A 15887-nucleotide genomic window follows, 5' to 3' on the forward strand; every position below is an offset into this window, starting at 1 on the left:
ATCACTATTCCATCTGAATGAACGGGATCTGCTGGTTAACAATCCTGTCACTCCATCTTAAATGTGTTAGTGGTCCCTCCCTTGTCAGCATACAGATTCATTTTAAGAATTAGATGCTACCTTACAGTCTCTTTTATTTTTGTATGTGTGTGTTTAAGTGTCCATTACAATCTACCTTTAAACAGAATAGAGATAGTGAGGTCCTGTCCTGAGAGACAGGACTAAGCTGTGCTCTAATTATTCCAACACTGTTTTCTACTTTTGTCCAAAGCATCTCTGTTCTTGGCAGCTTTCCTGTTTCCTTTATTTCAAGGAACAATTGATCTGAGGCCAGGGGAAAAAAGGCCTTGACAGATTATTTCTTAATGGTACCACTCTTGGGAAACCACTAATACAGGGGAGAGTTTAATCCCAGAGAATTTGGCAGATCACCCTGTCAACAGAGAAAGAAAGTGCAACGAATACGAATGCAAAATGAGGCATGTTGCAAAGACTTGGTGGGGAAGCCTAGTTCATAAATGGGCTATTGTACTTGAGAAGTAAACAGAGAACTTGAGAAGTAATTTGTTTGCATGAACTTTTAATACAAGGCAAATGGTCAACCAGGCTGGATTAAGTTGTTTTCAAAAGCTATCTGTACTTTTCAAATTAGGAAAGTGAAAAGACTGATTCAGTGGGTACAGTAAGAGTCTGATAGCAGCCATGTTGACTTGACCTGTGATCTGTACACAGGAAGAGGTAGCTCATGCTTTGCTCAACTTCCTGTTTCAGTTACAGGTCAGTTCATCCGGAAGCCAGGGGGCATCTTAGCGAAGCGCTGACCGAAGACACAGGAGTAGGGACCAGTGTGGCAGGAAGTCCTCTCCCATTGACTACAGGAAATGAGAGTCTGGACATCACCATCGTTAGGCACCTACAGTACTGCACCCAGCTTGTCCAGGTGGGATTAATGACCGCATCTGTGTTTGGAAGTGCAAGGAAGGTGTGTTGTAATTTTTCACATTGAGGAGCAAATGCAATTCTACTTAATATTTGAACACAGTCAAAAACGTAAGGGGGCATGCCCATCTTTCTCCAGCCATCTTAAAGCCTAGGTGGAGGCACGTGGTTAGCTCCCACTTTGAAATCATTAGATAGGAATGTTGAATCAATAGCCATGGAATTGCAATGGTGTTATTTTTCCTTTTCTTTCTTTTATCAGCAAATTGTTTTCTCCAGCAAAACCCCATTTGTGGCAAGGAGTCTCTTAGAGAAGCTTTCTAGGCAGATCCAGGTGATGGAGAAGCTAGCAGCTGTCAGCGATGAGAACCTAGGGAATGTGAGCTCTGTCGTGGAAGGTGAGCTACCCCCAGCCTCACCACCACACACCAAACCCTGTCTCCTCTCCACCACCTCCCAAAACACACCTCAGCAGCCTGCGCCTGCTTGTTGCTTTTGTCAGGAAGATAGACAGGCATTCTTAGGCCATAGAACAGGGTGCGATCTCCCTACTGTGGGCTAAAGCCTCTGAGTCAAGTTAGAGCCTCAGTGCCATTCCTCTACCTCCAGAAGTCAAATACTAATGTTAAGCAGAAACAGCATTGACTCCAGGCAGTGTCTCAGGTGGCCCCCTCATGGAGGGTGCTTGGAAAGCCCACAGGAGAAAGTGGATACAGAGGCCTCCAGGACAGTCCCTGGTTCTAAGAGCTTTAGAGGGCCCTTGAGCTTGGGTAATCTGGTTCTGAGACTTTATTTGCTATAAAGTTACAGAAGATTGGATACCTGGAAGTCTTTCTTAGGGCAGAGCTGCTGGTTTGGGGTGGGGGGGTGGTCACTGGAAGCCTGGCTTTGAGAAACACTTTCCTTGCCCTCCTGGCAGGATGCATTCTTTCCTGAGATACCTCTGTCCTCTGGACCATACGAATTTTGTAGTAGTTTTCAAGTGAAAAATTACAATGAAGTATAAAAACGAAAAAACTCTTGGGTGATGGGTCCCTATGGCTGGCTCATTGAAAACTCAGGTTGTGTGATGGGGCTGCTTTTCTTTTCCAGCCATCCCAGAATTTCACAAAAAGCTGTCTTTGCTGTCCTTCTGGACCAAGTGCTGCAGCCCAGTTGGAGTTTACCACAGCTCGGCTGACCGAGTGATGAAGCAGCTGGAGGCCAGCTTTGCCAGAGCTGTCAACAAAGAATATCCAGGGCTTTCAGACCCAGGTATGAGCAGTGATAGTCCCAGAGTTCATTGTTCTACAGGAGAGTAAGGACTTTTGGCATTCTTCTCACCCTTGCCCTGCAGCCTAGAAATGGGGTCCCATCAAGAACAGCCCTGGAAAAGTAATAAATGCCCTTTCAGACAATCTACTTAACTAGATGTAAGACAAAGATGATGAATGTATTTTAATTCTGAATATCAGTGTGACTTTTTACGCAAGAAGGCATATGTGTGTGTGCATTGCTATCTAGGCTTGGACAGTTTGTCATTTGGTGTTTATGGGAGGGATTGAGGTCCCCCGTGGATAACCCGATCTGTGTATATCAGTTCCTGACATACAAGGTGATGTGGTGAATGCGCATAACACCTACACACATCCTTCCATGGGCATAAAATCATCTGCGGGTTGTTATAATACTTGGTACATGGTAAGTGCTGCAACTGTGTTGATCAGGAAATAATGACCAGGGTAAAAAGTTTGTACTTGTTTAGTACAGGTAAAGCTACTTCACCCTGTACAGCTCTGGTCTGCTATCAAATGGATTGGGAGATATGACAGCACATGATAGCCCCAGGTTGCCTCTATGCTTGTTTTCAGTAAAAGGTCACCAATATGGAACGTTGACAGTACAATCACTTTGGAAAAACTAGAGCCTCTACTGCAATAGACCATTGTCTACCAGAGGTTCCGTGGTTGTACTCTTAACTGTAGGAAGAGAAAAAAAGTGCTCATGTTCACAAGAAAAACATGCATCAGGTGATGCATAGCTTCATTTCCAAGACAACCTTCAAACGCTCAAAACAAAAGACTGGATGAATTAATATAATCCTATCATAGGATATTGCACAGCTTAAACAAAGAAAAATATCCAAAAAGATATGTACTTTTTACCCAACTTATGTAACTGTAACCCCTTTGTATATCACCATTATAATAACAATGAATAAACTAAATACTAATACATTGTTTCTTCAAGCAACAATTTAGATGCTATATGAAGTAAAAGAAAAAAAGTAGAAATTTTATTTGTTGAATCTATATGGTTCCATTTGTGTTGATAGAAATCAAGATATCCAGGGCCAGGAGTTTGGCCTAGGGGGAGAGTGCTTGCCTAGCATACACGAAGGCCTGAGTTCAATTCTAGGTATCACATACATAGGAAAAAGCCAGAAGTGATGCTGTGGTTCAGATAATAGAGTTCTCACCTTGAGAAAGCCTAAGGACAGTGCTCAGGCCCTGAGTTCAAGGTTCAGGACTGGCTAAAAAAAAAAAAGAAAAAGTTATCCATCCCGCATGGGTGGGGTGGCTGGTGAGCTTCCGTGTGTGAAGGGAAAGGACACGGGATAAGCTGATGGCATGTGGGGATCTTCCAAACGTTGACTGAAGTGGCAGTTTCCTAGGAGTATCTGTATGTAAATGCCACAAAGCTGAATGAATGAATGAATGAATGAATGAATATATTTCTTAAGCAGCTTTGTATTTTCTTTTCCAAATAGTGTTTCGGACACTGGTGTCCCAAATACTGGACCGGACCGAGCCTCTGCTTTCCTCCAGCCTCTCCTCAGAAGTTGTCACTGTCTTCCAGTATTACAGTTACTTTACAAGCCATGGTGTGAGTGACCTGGAGAGTTACCTGAGCCAGTTGGCCAGGCAAGGTGAGACATCTTCTCTTGTCATACTGCAGATGCGAGGCTCAATTTAGAATTTCCCCGTGTGTGTGTGTGTGTGTGTGTGTGTGTGTGTGTGTGTGTGTGTGTGTGTGTGTATGTACATATGCACATATGTCTGTGCACCCAAGTCTTGAATTCAGGACCTGGGCACTGTCCCTGAGCTTTTTGTTCAAGACTAGCATTCTACCACTTGAGTCACAGCTCTACTTCCAAATTTTTAGTGGTTTATTGGCGATGAGTGTCACTGACTGCTATCTGAACCACGATCCCCAGATCTCGGCCTCCTGATGGGCTAGGATTACAGGCATGAGCCAATAGTGCCTGATCCCTCTGGTCTAAAAGCTGCCATTAAAAAGACCAGTCTTAGTCACAGTAGTGCTCCCCACTGCCTCCCCCACTCTTCAATTACTTCTGAACCTTTGCATTAGTTAATAAAACGAGAATTTATTGAGCGTTCTGGTTATGAACAGAGGAAAGTAGTAACTGATTTAAAATTTCACTGTCAATTTTTTTTCATTAATATATTTGACATTGGTCAGATCAGACCTACAGGCAATGCTATTTTGTATGGTCCTTTTGTGATGGAGTTTTCATTCACAATAGACAAAAACGGGTTTCACAAGAAGGCTGGGATAAAAAGTGGGAGAGGAAGGTGGAGAATTAAAGAATATTCAGAAAAGGAAAGGGTGGGGCATAAGCACTTCTAATATTGGCAATAAAGTGTTTAAATGTAGTGCAAATCTCTCTGGAAGAGGAGCCAATCTATGAGGGGCTGGTTCTGGCTCACAGGTTTATGCTGCATAGATCCACAGGCCTTGGCCCATGCAGGTTGAAGGAGAAGAGAAATGAGTTGTGTTCTTCAAGGATGGAGCAATAGCAGCATGCCTGGCCCAGACCCAGTGTCTGTCCTGCTCTTTCCAGAACATTAACCTGGCAATAACTGGTATCATGTGAAATAGTAAAAGCCCTCTATCCAGCTGAGATACTCTCATATAACTCTTCAAGAAAGAATTCAGTACCAAAGACCAGGAAAAGATTGCCAGGGCAGGGAGATGGTATTCTGTTAGCACAAGTTCTCATTATATGATAGTGTTATTGCATGATACTAAATTTGTCTCAATCCAAATCAATTGTACGAGTAAACATCTGCATTACTCAGTGTATTTTAGTGGCAGTCCACATTTCTTTTTCTTTCTTGGGGTAGCACTGGGATTTGAACTCGGGATGTAAGGCTTGCTATACAGATGCGGTAGCACTTATGCCATGCCTCTAGCCCTTTATTTTTAATTATCTTTCAGATAGGTTCTTTCATCTTTGCTGGGTCCCATCTTGGAATGTGATCTTTCTGAAGAGCTGGAATTAGAGAGGCATGCTATAAGTCTAGCTTGTTTGCTGAGATGAGGTAGCCTTGAACTAGGATCCTCTCAAATCTCTGCCTCTTGAGTAGCTGGGATTATCCATACTGGAAATGGAGTATTTTGGGATTATATTAAGGGCATGCTGCATCCAGCCAGGAGTTCATATTTCTTTTTTTTCATATATTTTTATTGTAATTAATAGAAGGATTACATTATATTCACCAGATAGAAGGTACATTACTTCACAAAGGAGCTCATATTTCTAAGCCCTTTAATCCCCAGAGAAGACATACTCATTCACCACTAGGGAAAGGGGACTCACAGTGGAAAACAAAACTTTTACTCAGGGCTGGGAGTGTGGCCTAGTGGTAATGTGCTCGCCTAGCATGCATGAAGCCCTGGGTTCGATTCCCCAGAACCAGATACAGAAAAAGCCCGAAGTGGCGCTGTGGCTCAAGTGGCAGAGTGCTAGCCTTGAGCAAAAAGTGTCCAAGGACAGTTCCCAGAGCCTGAGTTCAAGGACTTGCAAAAAAAAAAAAATCCATCTTTTCTTTCTTTCATTATACAATGGAAAGTTTTTCATTATAGATTTAGGAAACAGACAAGTATAGAGGAAAAAGATTTAATTTCTCAATGTCCCACTTATATAGTTTATTTCATGTGGATATGCATGGGGGTCTTGCACATTCAAGGCAATCCCACTACTGCTAGGCTAACATGCCCAATGGAATTATTCTTTAGGAGACATTATATTCTGCTTCTTAACTTGACATATTCCATGTTATTCAATAGTCTTTGAAAGTATGTTATAAGTCTTACATAACATCAGATCCTTATATTTGAATGAATATCAGACATTCCCATCTTTGTAGTGATGGAAGTATTGGATGCCTTTGTGACTGTCTCCTTACAGATCACATGATATTCCTGACTCATGGCACCTGGCCAAATTGTCAAACCCTACTGTTAGTCATATTGTTTGCATATTCTGGTTAACTTGAGTTTCTAAGGGCCTGGTCACCAAATTATGTTTGGGGATTTACCTAAGATTACAATTTTGCCAAATAGGTGTGACTAAAAGACAAACTGCTGAGATATGGAAACCTATAGAAAATGTGTATTTCTATTCATGACTATTACATTCATCTATGTTCTTTTTCATTTATTTATTTATTTTTCGTCAGTCGGGAGCTTGAATTCTGGGCCTGGGCACTGTCCTGAGCTCTAAAGCTCAAGGCTACCACCCTACCCCTGGGCCTGGGTGTTATCCCTGAGCTCTTCAGCTCAAGGCTACCACCGTACCCCTTGAGCCACAGCACCACTTCTGGTTTTCTAGTGGTTAACTGGAGCCCCGGGACTGACAAGGAAAAAAAGAGAGTTACACCCCTGGAATCCTTCCCTACATACACCATATTTTAGCTAATATATTAGTGTATACATACAGATGATCCTGTACTATACATGTTCACATATATATTTATAATTTAAATCTGCCTTCCACATATGAGCAAAAAAATGTGTTCTTTTGGAATAGTAACATTTTTTGTTGACTATGTTATCAGACTAGCAGAATGTAAACTCCGTTTCCTTCTCATCCTCTAGTTTCCGTGGTTCAGACTCTGCAGTCACTAAGGGATGAGAACCTGCTACAGACAGTGAGTGATCTCATTGCCAGCAACCTCCCAGCCCAGCAAGAAGTGTTCAGGACTCTGGCCCTGCTGCTAACCAGAGACGACAGTGAAGTCAGCCAGGCTGTGACACTGTACTTGACAGCCGCCTCCAAAAACCAGCACTTCAGGGAAAAGGTAAGAAACGTATTCATGGCCACCCAGCCACAGTGTGTTTACACTTTTGTCATTTACTATGACATCTATTATTATTTATTATTATTTTTTATTGTCGGGATAATGTATGGAGGGGTTACTTCTCACACATTGATACCCCTCATATTTTTGTCCCCATTTCCCTCCCCCTGACATCTATTTTTTTTTTAATTTCTAGGCAGTCTGCTTTGTTGTTGTTGCTTTCAGAAAACAGAGTAAAACCTCTTCAAGACTGTGGGGGAAAAAAAATGTCTAGGGGCCTGGAGATTGGCTTACGGGTAACGTGCTTGCCTAGCATGTATGAAGACTCAGGTTCAATTCCTTAGTACTACTTACATAGAAAAAGCCGGAAATGGTGCTGTGGCTCAAGTGGAGAGTTCCAACCTTGAGAAAGCCCAAGGATAGTGCTCAGGCCCTGAGTTCAAGCCCCAGGATGGGAGGAAAAAGAAAAAGAAAAAGTCTTATTAATTTGAATGCTATAAAACAACACTACAGAAGTGAGTCCAGCTTCCAGAGAAAATCATTAATAATTTGATGTCTCTTCCTTGACATTTTATATAAATATGCTAGCATATGTAATCAGTGTGTGTGTGTGTGTGTGTGTGTGTGTGTGTGTGTGTGTGTGTGTAAAAGCACATGCATGCTAGTACTAGGGCTTAAGCTCAAGGTCCTGGTCCTGACCCCTAGCTTTTTCATTCAAGGCGGGTACTCTCCCAAGTGAACCACAGCTCCACTTCTGGCTATTTAGTGGTTAATTGAGTCGCATGGATTTTCCTGCCTGGGATGGCTTTGAACCTCAAGCCCATTTGTTTTAATATTAAGTACTACAATTTTTTATAAACTACTTAGGAGGAAATTAGCTTAGTAGTTTTAAGAAAAAATTACTTTGTGTGTGTTTGTGTGTGCCAGTCCTGAGGCTTGAACTCAGGGCCTGGGTGACATTCCTGAGCTTCATTTGCTCAAGGCTAGCACTCTACCACATGAGCCACAGCACAACATCTGGCTTTTTCTGAGTAGTTTCTGAGCAGTTCTGAGTTAGGTCTGAGAAGGTAAGGGGCTCCTGCACGTCTCCTGTCATAGCAGGCTTCAAACGGTGATCCTCAGATTGCAGCCTTCTGAGCCCAGCTTAAGAAAAATTACTTTTATATAGTTGGTTTTTGGGAGGTTTGGTTTGGTTTGATCTGGTCTTTTGTGGTGTTAGAGATAGAACCCATTCAGAGTTGTCTTCACAGGCTGGTTTCGAACCGAACATTCTCAGATGTTCAGAACTGAACCTCCTGAGTGGCAGTGGTCTGATTCACGTAGCCGTTACCACGCTTCTCGCTGTCAAATGGTTCACAGTGTCTCAGTCTATCTCTCATTCTTTCTCAGGCCTTGCTCTATTACTGTGAAGCACTAACAAAGACCAACCTCCAACTCCAGAAGGCAGCTTGCCTGGCCCTGAGAAGCCTTGAGGTAAAGGTCTGACTCAGAACCAATCCTTCCCCTATGCATATGTGCATGCACACACAGATACATATATATACGTGTGCACATGCCCAATGCACACATACAGACACACACACATCATCCCTCCACTGGAGCCAGGCTAAGCCAAACATACACAGCAGCTTTCCCTCTATATTTGAAAGTTCCTCCTCTATGGTATGTCTTATCTTGTTTCATCAGTGTATGATGTGAAGTCCCTCAACAGTAACTGCATAAGATTTGTGTATCATCGCAAGTAACAAGAAATAGTGATGTTTTGCAATAGACCACAGGGATCAGTTGGTCTCTGAAAGAGTATCAGAAAAGTATATGAGCCAGGTATTTGAAGTACATGCCTATAGTCCTAGCTCCTCAGGAGGCTGAGAGCTAAAGATCGCTAGGTAAGGCTAGCTCAGGCAGAAAAGTTAGTGAGACTTTTCTGTACAATTAAAGCCAGAAATGGAGCTGTGACTCAAGTAATAGAACACTTGCCTTGAGTGAAAAAGCTAAGGGACAGGGACCAAGCCATAAGTTCAAATCCTAGTATTAGCACACAAAAAAAGGAAGGAAGAAAGGGAGGGAGGGTAGGAGGGAGGGAGTGAAGGGAAGGAGGAAGGGAGGGAGGGAGGGAGGGAGGGAGGAGCAAAGGAGAAGGAAACCCCAAGGGAGGTAATGGAGTGATTTCACCAATACTTACCATGTATAGCAAATAGCATGGAAAAATGAAACTTGCAAAGAAGTATATGAAAATTTGATGGGCCACTAAATTGAGTAGTTATTAGGGAGCTGGAAAAGGTAGCCAAAATATCAGTGGGAAAAAAAAGAAAGAAAAAGAAAGAAAGAAAGAAAGAAAGAAAGAAAGAAAGAAAAGGACTGAGAATTCCCAACATGAAAGAGTTTACTTTTTAATGTTTGACCATGTCCCGTTTACAAGGAGAAGCCTTGGAGAAAAGAAAGAAATCCACACCTTAGAGCTTACTAAAACCTTGGATGGGCGTTGTGGACTAGGAACAGGGACCTGTAGGCCTGGGAAGACATGAAAGGGATTAATGCCTCAAAAGAAAAAGTTAATGACCTGTGAAGAAAAACAACCATGGGAAAATTTTTCTTCCTTGTTACTTAGTCAAAAAATTACCTCTAGGTAGCCAAAAAAAAAAAAAAATCCACATTGATTACTGTTTATGTATGTGGGCATTCCCTGACATAGAGTGACAAAGCAGGGCTAGACTTCACAGAAATAAAGACACACGTATCTGCTTGAATTTTTGTGGATTTAGCTGCTAGTGAAGGTTAAAGCAGAGGCTTCAGGGTTTTGGTTTTTAGTTTTAGTTTGTTGTTCCATTGTGCCGGTTACTGGGACTTGAATTCAGAGTCTGGATCCTGTCCTTTAGCTTTTTTGCTCCAGGCTCATGCTCTACTACTTGAACCACAGCTCCACTTCTGGATTTTTGGTAGTTAGTTGAAGATGAGTGTCATAGACTTACTGTCTAGGCTGTCTTCTCAGCTTCCTGTGTAGCTAAGATTATAAGCATGAGCCACCTGTGCCCAAAGAATCTATACTTTAAAGATGCTTTATAATTGATCCAAGCCTAGATGTCAAAGCACTATTTAAACTATGTTTTCTTCAATAGGCTACTGAATGCATTAAAATGTTGGTGATGTTGTGTCAATCTGATACTGAAGAAATTAGAAATGTGGCCTCAGAAACCCTGTTGTCTCTGGGTAAGTGTTTTTTTTTTATTGTAATTAGTAAAAGGGTTACATGATATTTGCCAGATAGAAGGTGCATTAATTCACATACATTAATACCCTTTCACATGTCTTGGTACCCATTACCCTCCCCCATACACCCCCGTGTTGTTTTGTTTTAACATAATTGTTTACTTCTGAAATTCCCAAAAGAAATGATAAGGAAGTAAGGAAGTTTCAAGTTCAGTGTCCTACTATTACTACTATTACTACTACTACTACTACTACTACTACACACACACACACACACACACACACACACACACGTGCTTCTCACTTGACACTAAGAGCCAAAGTTATTCTCAAGAGTCTTATAGGGTTTCAATCATCTGTGCCCTGCTTGAAACAAAGAACATAGAAGCCCAGCATAAAGCAAAGGCACTAGATATCCAAGTTGGATTGCAACTCGATAGTGACACCCATCAGAAGACAGTGATTGGCTAAGGAAGATGAGATGCTTTCCAGTGATGTCCTGCACCTCAGAACCACCCCTCACCCTGTCCCTGGGGGTGATGACACTGTTTCCCTACACCCTGCCACCGAAGAAAACAACCCAAAACTTTAGTTGATGTAATATTCAGATAAATTTCCACTAAATCCACCCCTTCTCTTTATTTTTAAAAAGGCTTATGCTTTACATTTCACACACACACACACACACACATACACACATACACACACACATGCATGCATGCATGTATGTCATACTGGAGTTGGAACTTAGAGCTTTGCTTACTGGGTGGGTGCCATACTGTTGAGTGGTGCCCTCAGCCCTTTTTGCTCTCCTCATTTTTCTGAATAGAGTTCCACCAGGGGTGGCCTGGATTGAGATCCTCCTGTTTATACTTCCCATGCAGCTAAGGTGATAGATACATACCAGTGGGCCCAGTTATTGATCAAATGGAATTCCCATTGCTTTTTGGCTTAGGCTGACCTCCAATGGTAATTCTCCAATCTTCATTAGCTACAATTCCTAGCATGAGTGACTGAGCATTGTCCCTTAGCACTTTTGCTCAAAGTGGATGCTCTACTACCTGAGACACCACTCCACTTCCAACACACTAGTGGTTAATTGAAGATAAAAGTCCCGTGAACTTTTCTGCCTGATCTGGATTCGAACTGTAAGCCTTAGAATTCAGTTTCCCAAGTAGCCAGGATTACAGGCATGAGCCACTGTGCCCAGCCATACATTCATTCATTCATTTATTAATTCATTAATTCATTTATTTATTTATTTACTATTGCCAGTCCTGGGGCTTGAACTCAGAGCCTGGGCACTGTCCTTGAGTTTTCTGAAGGCTAGCACACTACCACTTGAGCCACAGCAACGCTTCTGGCTTTTTCGTGTATGTGGTACTGAGGAATTGAACCTAGGGTTTCGTGCATGCTAAGCAAGCACTCCTGGCCCTATGCTTTTATTTATTTATTTTTTGTCAGTTGTGGGACTTGAGCTCTAGGCCTGGGCTCTTCAGCTCAAGGCTACCGTCCTAACCCTTGAGCCTTAGAGCTACTTCTGGTTTTCTGGCGGTAAATTGGAAATAAGAGTCTCACAGACTTTAGTGGACTTTACTGTCTGGGCTTGCTTTGAACCTAGTAGCTAGGATTACAGGTATGAGCCATTGCACCGATGCTTTTATTCTTATAAAGGAATCTGGAAGAGAGGAGTGCCTCTCTTAACCGTGTAAAAATATATGTAATTATTGTAAATAACTGTATTAGAACACTCTTACATTCTAAAAGCTATCCTCTAAATATGTAGATATATATTATACATATATATACACATATATAATATTGTCAAAAATAGTACATGAACAAAAAGCTCCCTAGTTTGACTAGTATCTTACTCACATGAAGGAGACTCATATCATTTATAATCACCATGGAAATCCTATTCACTTTTAGCCCTTCTTTCTTACAGTTATGGGATTAAGACGACTTTGTTCTGTTATTGAATCCATCATTCATTGTTCAGGAAACTTAGCCAGCATATGTTTGTTCAAAGGATAAAACAGTTATTCCCTATATAGTTTTAGGTATAGAAGTTAAATTTAATGCTCTGAAATGCATTATTAGTTTATACTTATCTCTTAGTATTCTGAAAAGTTTTAAATAAATAGAACAGATATGTGTATAGTCAACAATGTTTCTGTTTCCATTTTTCCTCTTCTTTTTGTCCTTCCTTCCCCCCCATGGGGATTGAACCCAACATTTTATGCTAACCAACAACAACAATAAAAACATAGCTCTACAATATGAGGCAACCCCCAGCCCTTTCATATTGAAATTTTGTTTCTGAGGTAAGGTTTCATTAACTGTGCCTCAAACTCAAAATGCTCCTCTTTCCATTAAGTAGTTAGGTATACGGGCATGCACCAACAAGTGTGACCTTCTTTCCACTCTTAAGCTGAGATATGCATACCCATGGAATGCACCTTAAGATTCAGTGGAGCTAAGTAGGGGAGTTTATTGGGAATTTGAGGCCAGCATGGGCTACATAGTAAAACTCTACCTCAAAAACAACAAAACAACAAACAATAACAGCAAAACAAAAGATCCAGTCACTCGCGTTGAGGTTAAGAAATTTGCTAATAGACTCAGCCCAGGCACTCAGAATCCTTGTACCACTAGACTCAGATTCTAGGAGGAAAAAAATAAACATCTGTATATAAACTGTTTATAAGCTGTTTATAAACTGTTCCTGATTGAACCAGAAACTGGCCTGGTATTTATCAGTAGTTCTTCAAATAGCACTTGTTTCTAGGGATTTTGGGGGAGAGGGGAGGGTTTGGTTCTTTAATTCCTTCTATTAGCTGGGAAGGTCTTACTTTCAACCCACTTTAAGTATTGAATTCTTACATAAACATTTGCATCAAATCAGGAGCTCTAGTCCAAGCAGAGCATCAGTGGCTCATGCCTGTAACCCCAGCTACTTCAGAAGGCTGAAGTTCAAAGCCAGCCCAGGCAGACAAGAACCTGTGAGATACTTAATCTCCATTAAGTGACTCAAAAAATCCAGAAGTGGCATATAACTGGTATAGCACTAGCCTTGAGTAAAGTAGAAACTCAGGGGCAGCTCTCAGGCAGAGTTCAAGCGTCAGGATCAACAGAAGAAATAAAAGAGCTCCACTCCAAAATAACCAGAACTTGAAAACTACCTCCCAAAAGCCAAGACATACAGAGGCAACTAACAAATCACAGGTCTCCTTTCCTCACATAGGCTGCACATACCCTTTGCCTTTGAGCTACAACCCTAACCCTCATTTTCCTCCATTTTATAAAATAGAAAAAGAGAGAGAGAGAGAGAACAACAAAATGTCTTGAAAAAAAAAAAAAAACATGCTGACTGACAATGAGAATGCTGTGAATGATACCAAATTAGCTGTTGGCTTTTTTTTTTCTTTTGGGGTGTGTGTGTGGGGGGGGGTCATGGGGCTTGAACTCTGGGCCTGGGCACTGTCCCTGAGCTCTTCAGCTTAAGGCTACCATCCTACCCCTTGAGCCACAGCCCCACTTCTGTTTTCTAGTGATTAACTGGAGATAAGAGTCTTATAGTTTTTAGTGCCAGGGCTGGCTTTGAACCTCAGTCCTCAGATCTCAGCCTCCTGAGTTTCTAGGATTACAGGTGTGAGCTACCGCACCTGGCTTAGATGTGGCCTTTAAGACATCTGTCTCACTGTATTTTATAGAGCAGAGTCTCTTCACTGAAACTTGAAGGCCTACATGTGAAGGTACCAGTGATCATTTAAATGTATAGCTATATATTGCATGTAATAAACTTGGTGTCAGAGGTCCTTTCACTGAAATCAAGAATAAGCCATATTGAAATCCCTAATGTACTTAAAAATGTAATCTAGACATAGAAATCACCAGCGTCAGAGCTGGGCACCAATAGCTTACACCTGTAATCTTAGCTACTCAGGAGGCTGAGAACTGAGGATCGCGGTTCAAAGCCATAGCTCGGAAGTCCATGAGACACTTACCTCCAACTAACAACCAGAAAACCAGAAGTGGTGCTATGGCTCCAAGTGGTAGAGTACTGGCCTTGAGCTGAAGAACTCAGGGACAGTGCGTAGGCCCAGAGTTCAAGTCCCACGACCGACAAAAAAAACACAAAATTACCAGCATCAGATGGCTATAGGACTTCTACTTTGTTATATCGTTTGGCATTCTTTTGATCTGACCTTTAGCTCAGAGTTTCTTGATATTCTAAATATTGTCTAGGAATCAATAACATAATTAAGTATAATGCAGGATGGCTGGCACTGATGGCTCATGCCAGTAAACTGTGATACTCAGGAGGCTGAGATGTGAGGATCTTCAGCCAGCCCAGGCAGAAAAGTCCATAAGACTCTTATCTCCAATTAAACACACACACACACACACACACACGCTACAGAATGTTGAGCTGTCTCAAGCTCTATCCATAAGCAAAAAAAGCTAAAGAACAGCACCTAGGCTCTAAGTTGAAGCCACAATACTGGCACCAAACCTAATGATTAATGATGGTAATAATAATAACACAAGATGACTCTTCTTAAGTAGAGCAAATTGCCTAAAATAGCAATGCAAGTTTTGGGAACTTAGCTCAATAATAGGGTGCTATCCTAGCGTACCCAAGTCCTGGGTTTGATTCCTAGACATCATGAAAAATTACCAAAGGGGTGGGATGTAGCTCAGTGGCAAAGTGCTTACCTGACAAGTACAGTGGTTCTGAGTTTGCTCCCCAGTACCAAAAAAGACAAGATAGAAATGGGGGAGGGGGGAAGCCACCAAAGTAGCAATTTTTTCTTTTTTTTTCTTTTTTTGCCAGTCCTAGGCTTGAGCTCAGGACCTGGGCTTTGTCCTTGGGTTTTTTCCTCAAGGCTAGAGCTCTACCATTTGAGCCACACTACCACTTCTGGCATTTTTTCTATGTATGTGGTACCAAGGAATTGAACCAAGGTCTTCGTGCATACTAGGTAAACACTCTACCACTAGGTCAAACTCCCAGGCCGCAAAGTAGCAATTTATACTCAAGCCACTGATACAAATTTATTTTGTGTGATAAATGAAATTGTTTAAAAGTTTGACGTCTTCATGTTTACTGCTCTTTCCAGGAGAAGATGGGCGACTGGCATATGAACAGCTAGACAGATTTCCTCGAGACTGTGTTAAAGCTGGAGGCCGTCATGGAACTGAAGTTGCCACAGCCTTTTAATTACAAGTTAACTCTGCCTAACCACTGTTGGAATTTCTGGCCCTTTTTGTATGGAAGGTATTGTGATTTTGCTGGACTGTAACTAGAACTTGAGTTGTTCTGCTCAATTGGTCTGGAAATGTGATGTGTTATAGAAAAAACTCAGTCCAGTTTCCCAGTACCTGTTTTCTCTTAGGCCATTAGCCATTAGCACAGGGCTATGTAAAATTTAAGTAGATTATATCATTATTGTCAGACAGTACTTAAATTTATTTAGTCTGAATACAAATGGAATTTGAAAATAGCCATCTTTGTACTTTTGGGGGAAGTTCTACTCCCATCCTGTGGGATTTCAATAAATATCATATGCCTTGCAAGTCTTCTCTGTTGTGTTTTCAGGGTTGAATGGCTTTTTAGCTACCTAATTTCACTTTAAATACAAAGCACAA

At 41.6% G+C, this 15887-nt stretch overlaps 1 protein-coding gene across 1 annotated transcript in view; it reads left to right on the plus strand.

Annotated features, from left to right (window-relative positions):
* The window catches only part of Ripor2 (RHO family interacting cell polarization regulator 2), a 98540-nt gene extending 82725 nt beyond the window's left edge, over nucleotides 1-15815 (plus strand). Inside the window, exons 15-22 of the mRNA XM_090356290.1 lie at nucleotides 772-940; nucleotides 1202-1337; nucleotides 2032-2193; nucleotides 3689-3847; nucleotides 6823-7025; nucleotides 8415-8498; nucleotides 10142-10232; nucleotides 15359-15815. Coding sequence (XP_090212416.1) covers nucleotides 772-940; nucleotides 1202-1337; nucleotides 2032-2193; nucleotides 3689-3847; nucleotides 6823-7025; nucleotides 8415-8498; nucleotides 10142-10232; nucleotides 15359-15459 — 1105 coding nt within the window. The 3' untranslated portion in view covers nucleotides 15460-15815. The remainder of the gene's footprint in view (nucleotides 1-771; nucleotides 941-1201; nucleotides 1338-2031; nucleotides 2194-3688; nucleotides 3848-6822; nucleotides 7026-8414; nucleotides 8499-10141; nucleotides 10233-15358) is intronic.
* Nucleotides 15816-15887: the final 72 nt, after the last annotated feature.

This window comes from Megascapheus bottae, chromosome 22 (genome assembly GCF_031878675.1).
Source record: "Megascapheus bottae isolate mThoBot1 chromosome 22, mThoBot2.hap1, whole genome shotgun sequence".
In the NCBI taxonomy this organism is placed as follows: domain Eukaryota; kingdom Metazoa; phylum Chordata; class Mammalia; order Rodentia; family Geomyidae; genus Megascapheus; species Megascapheus bottae.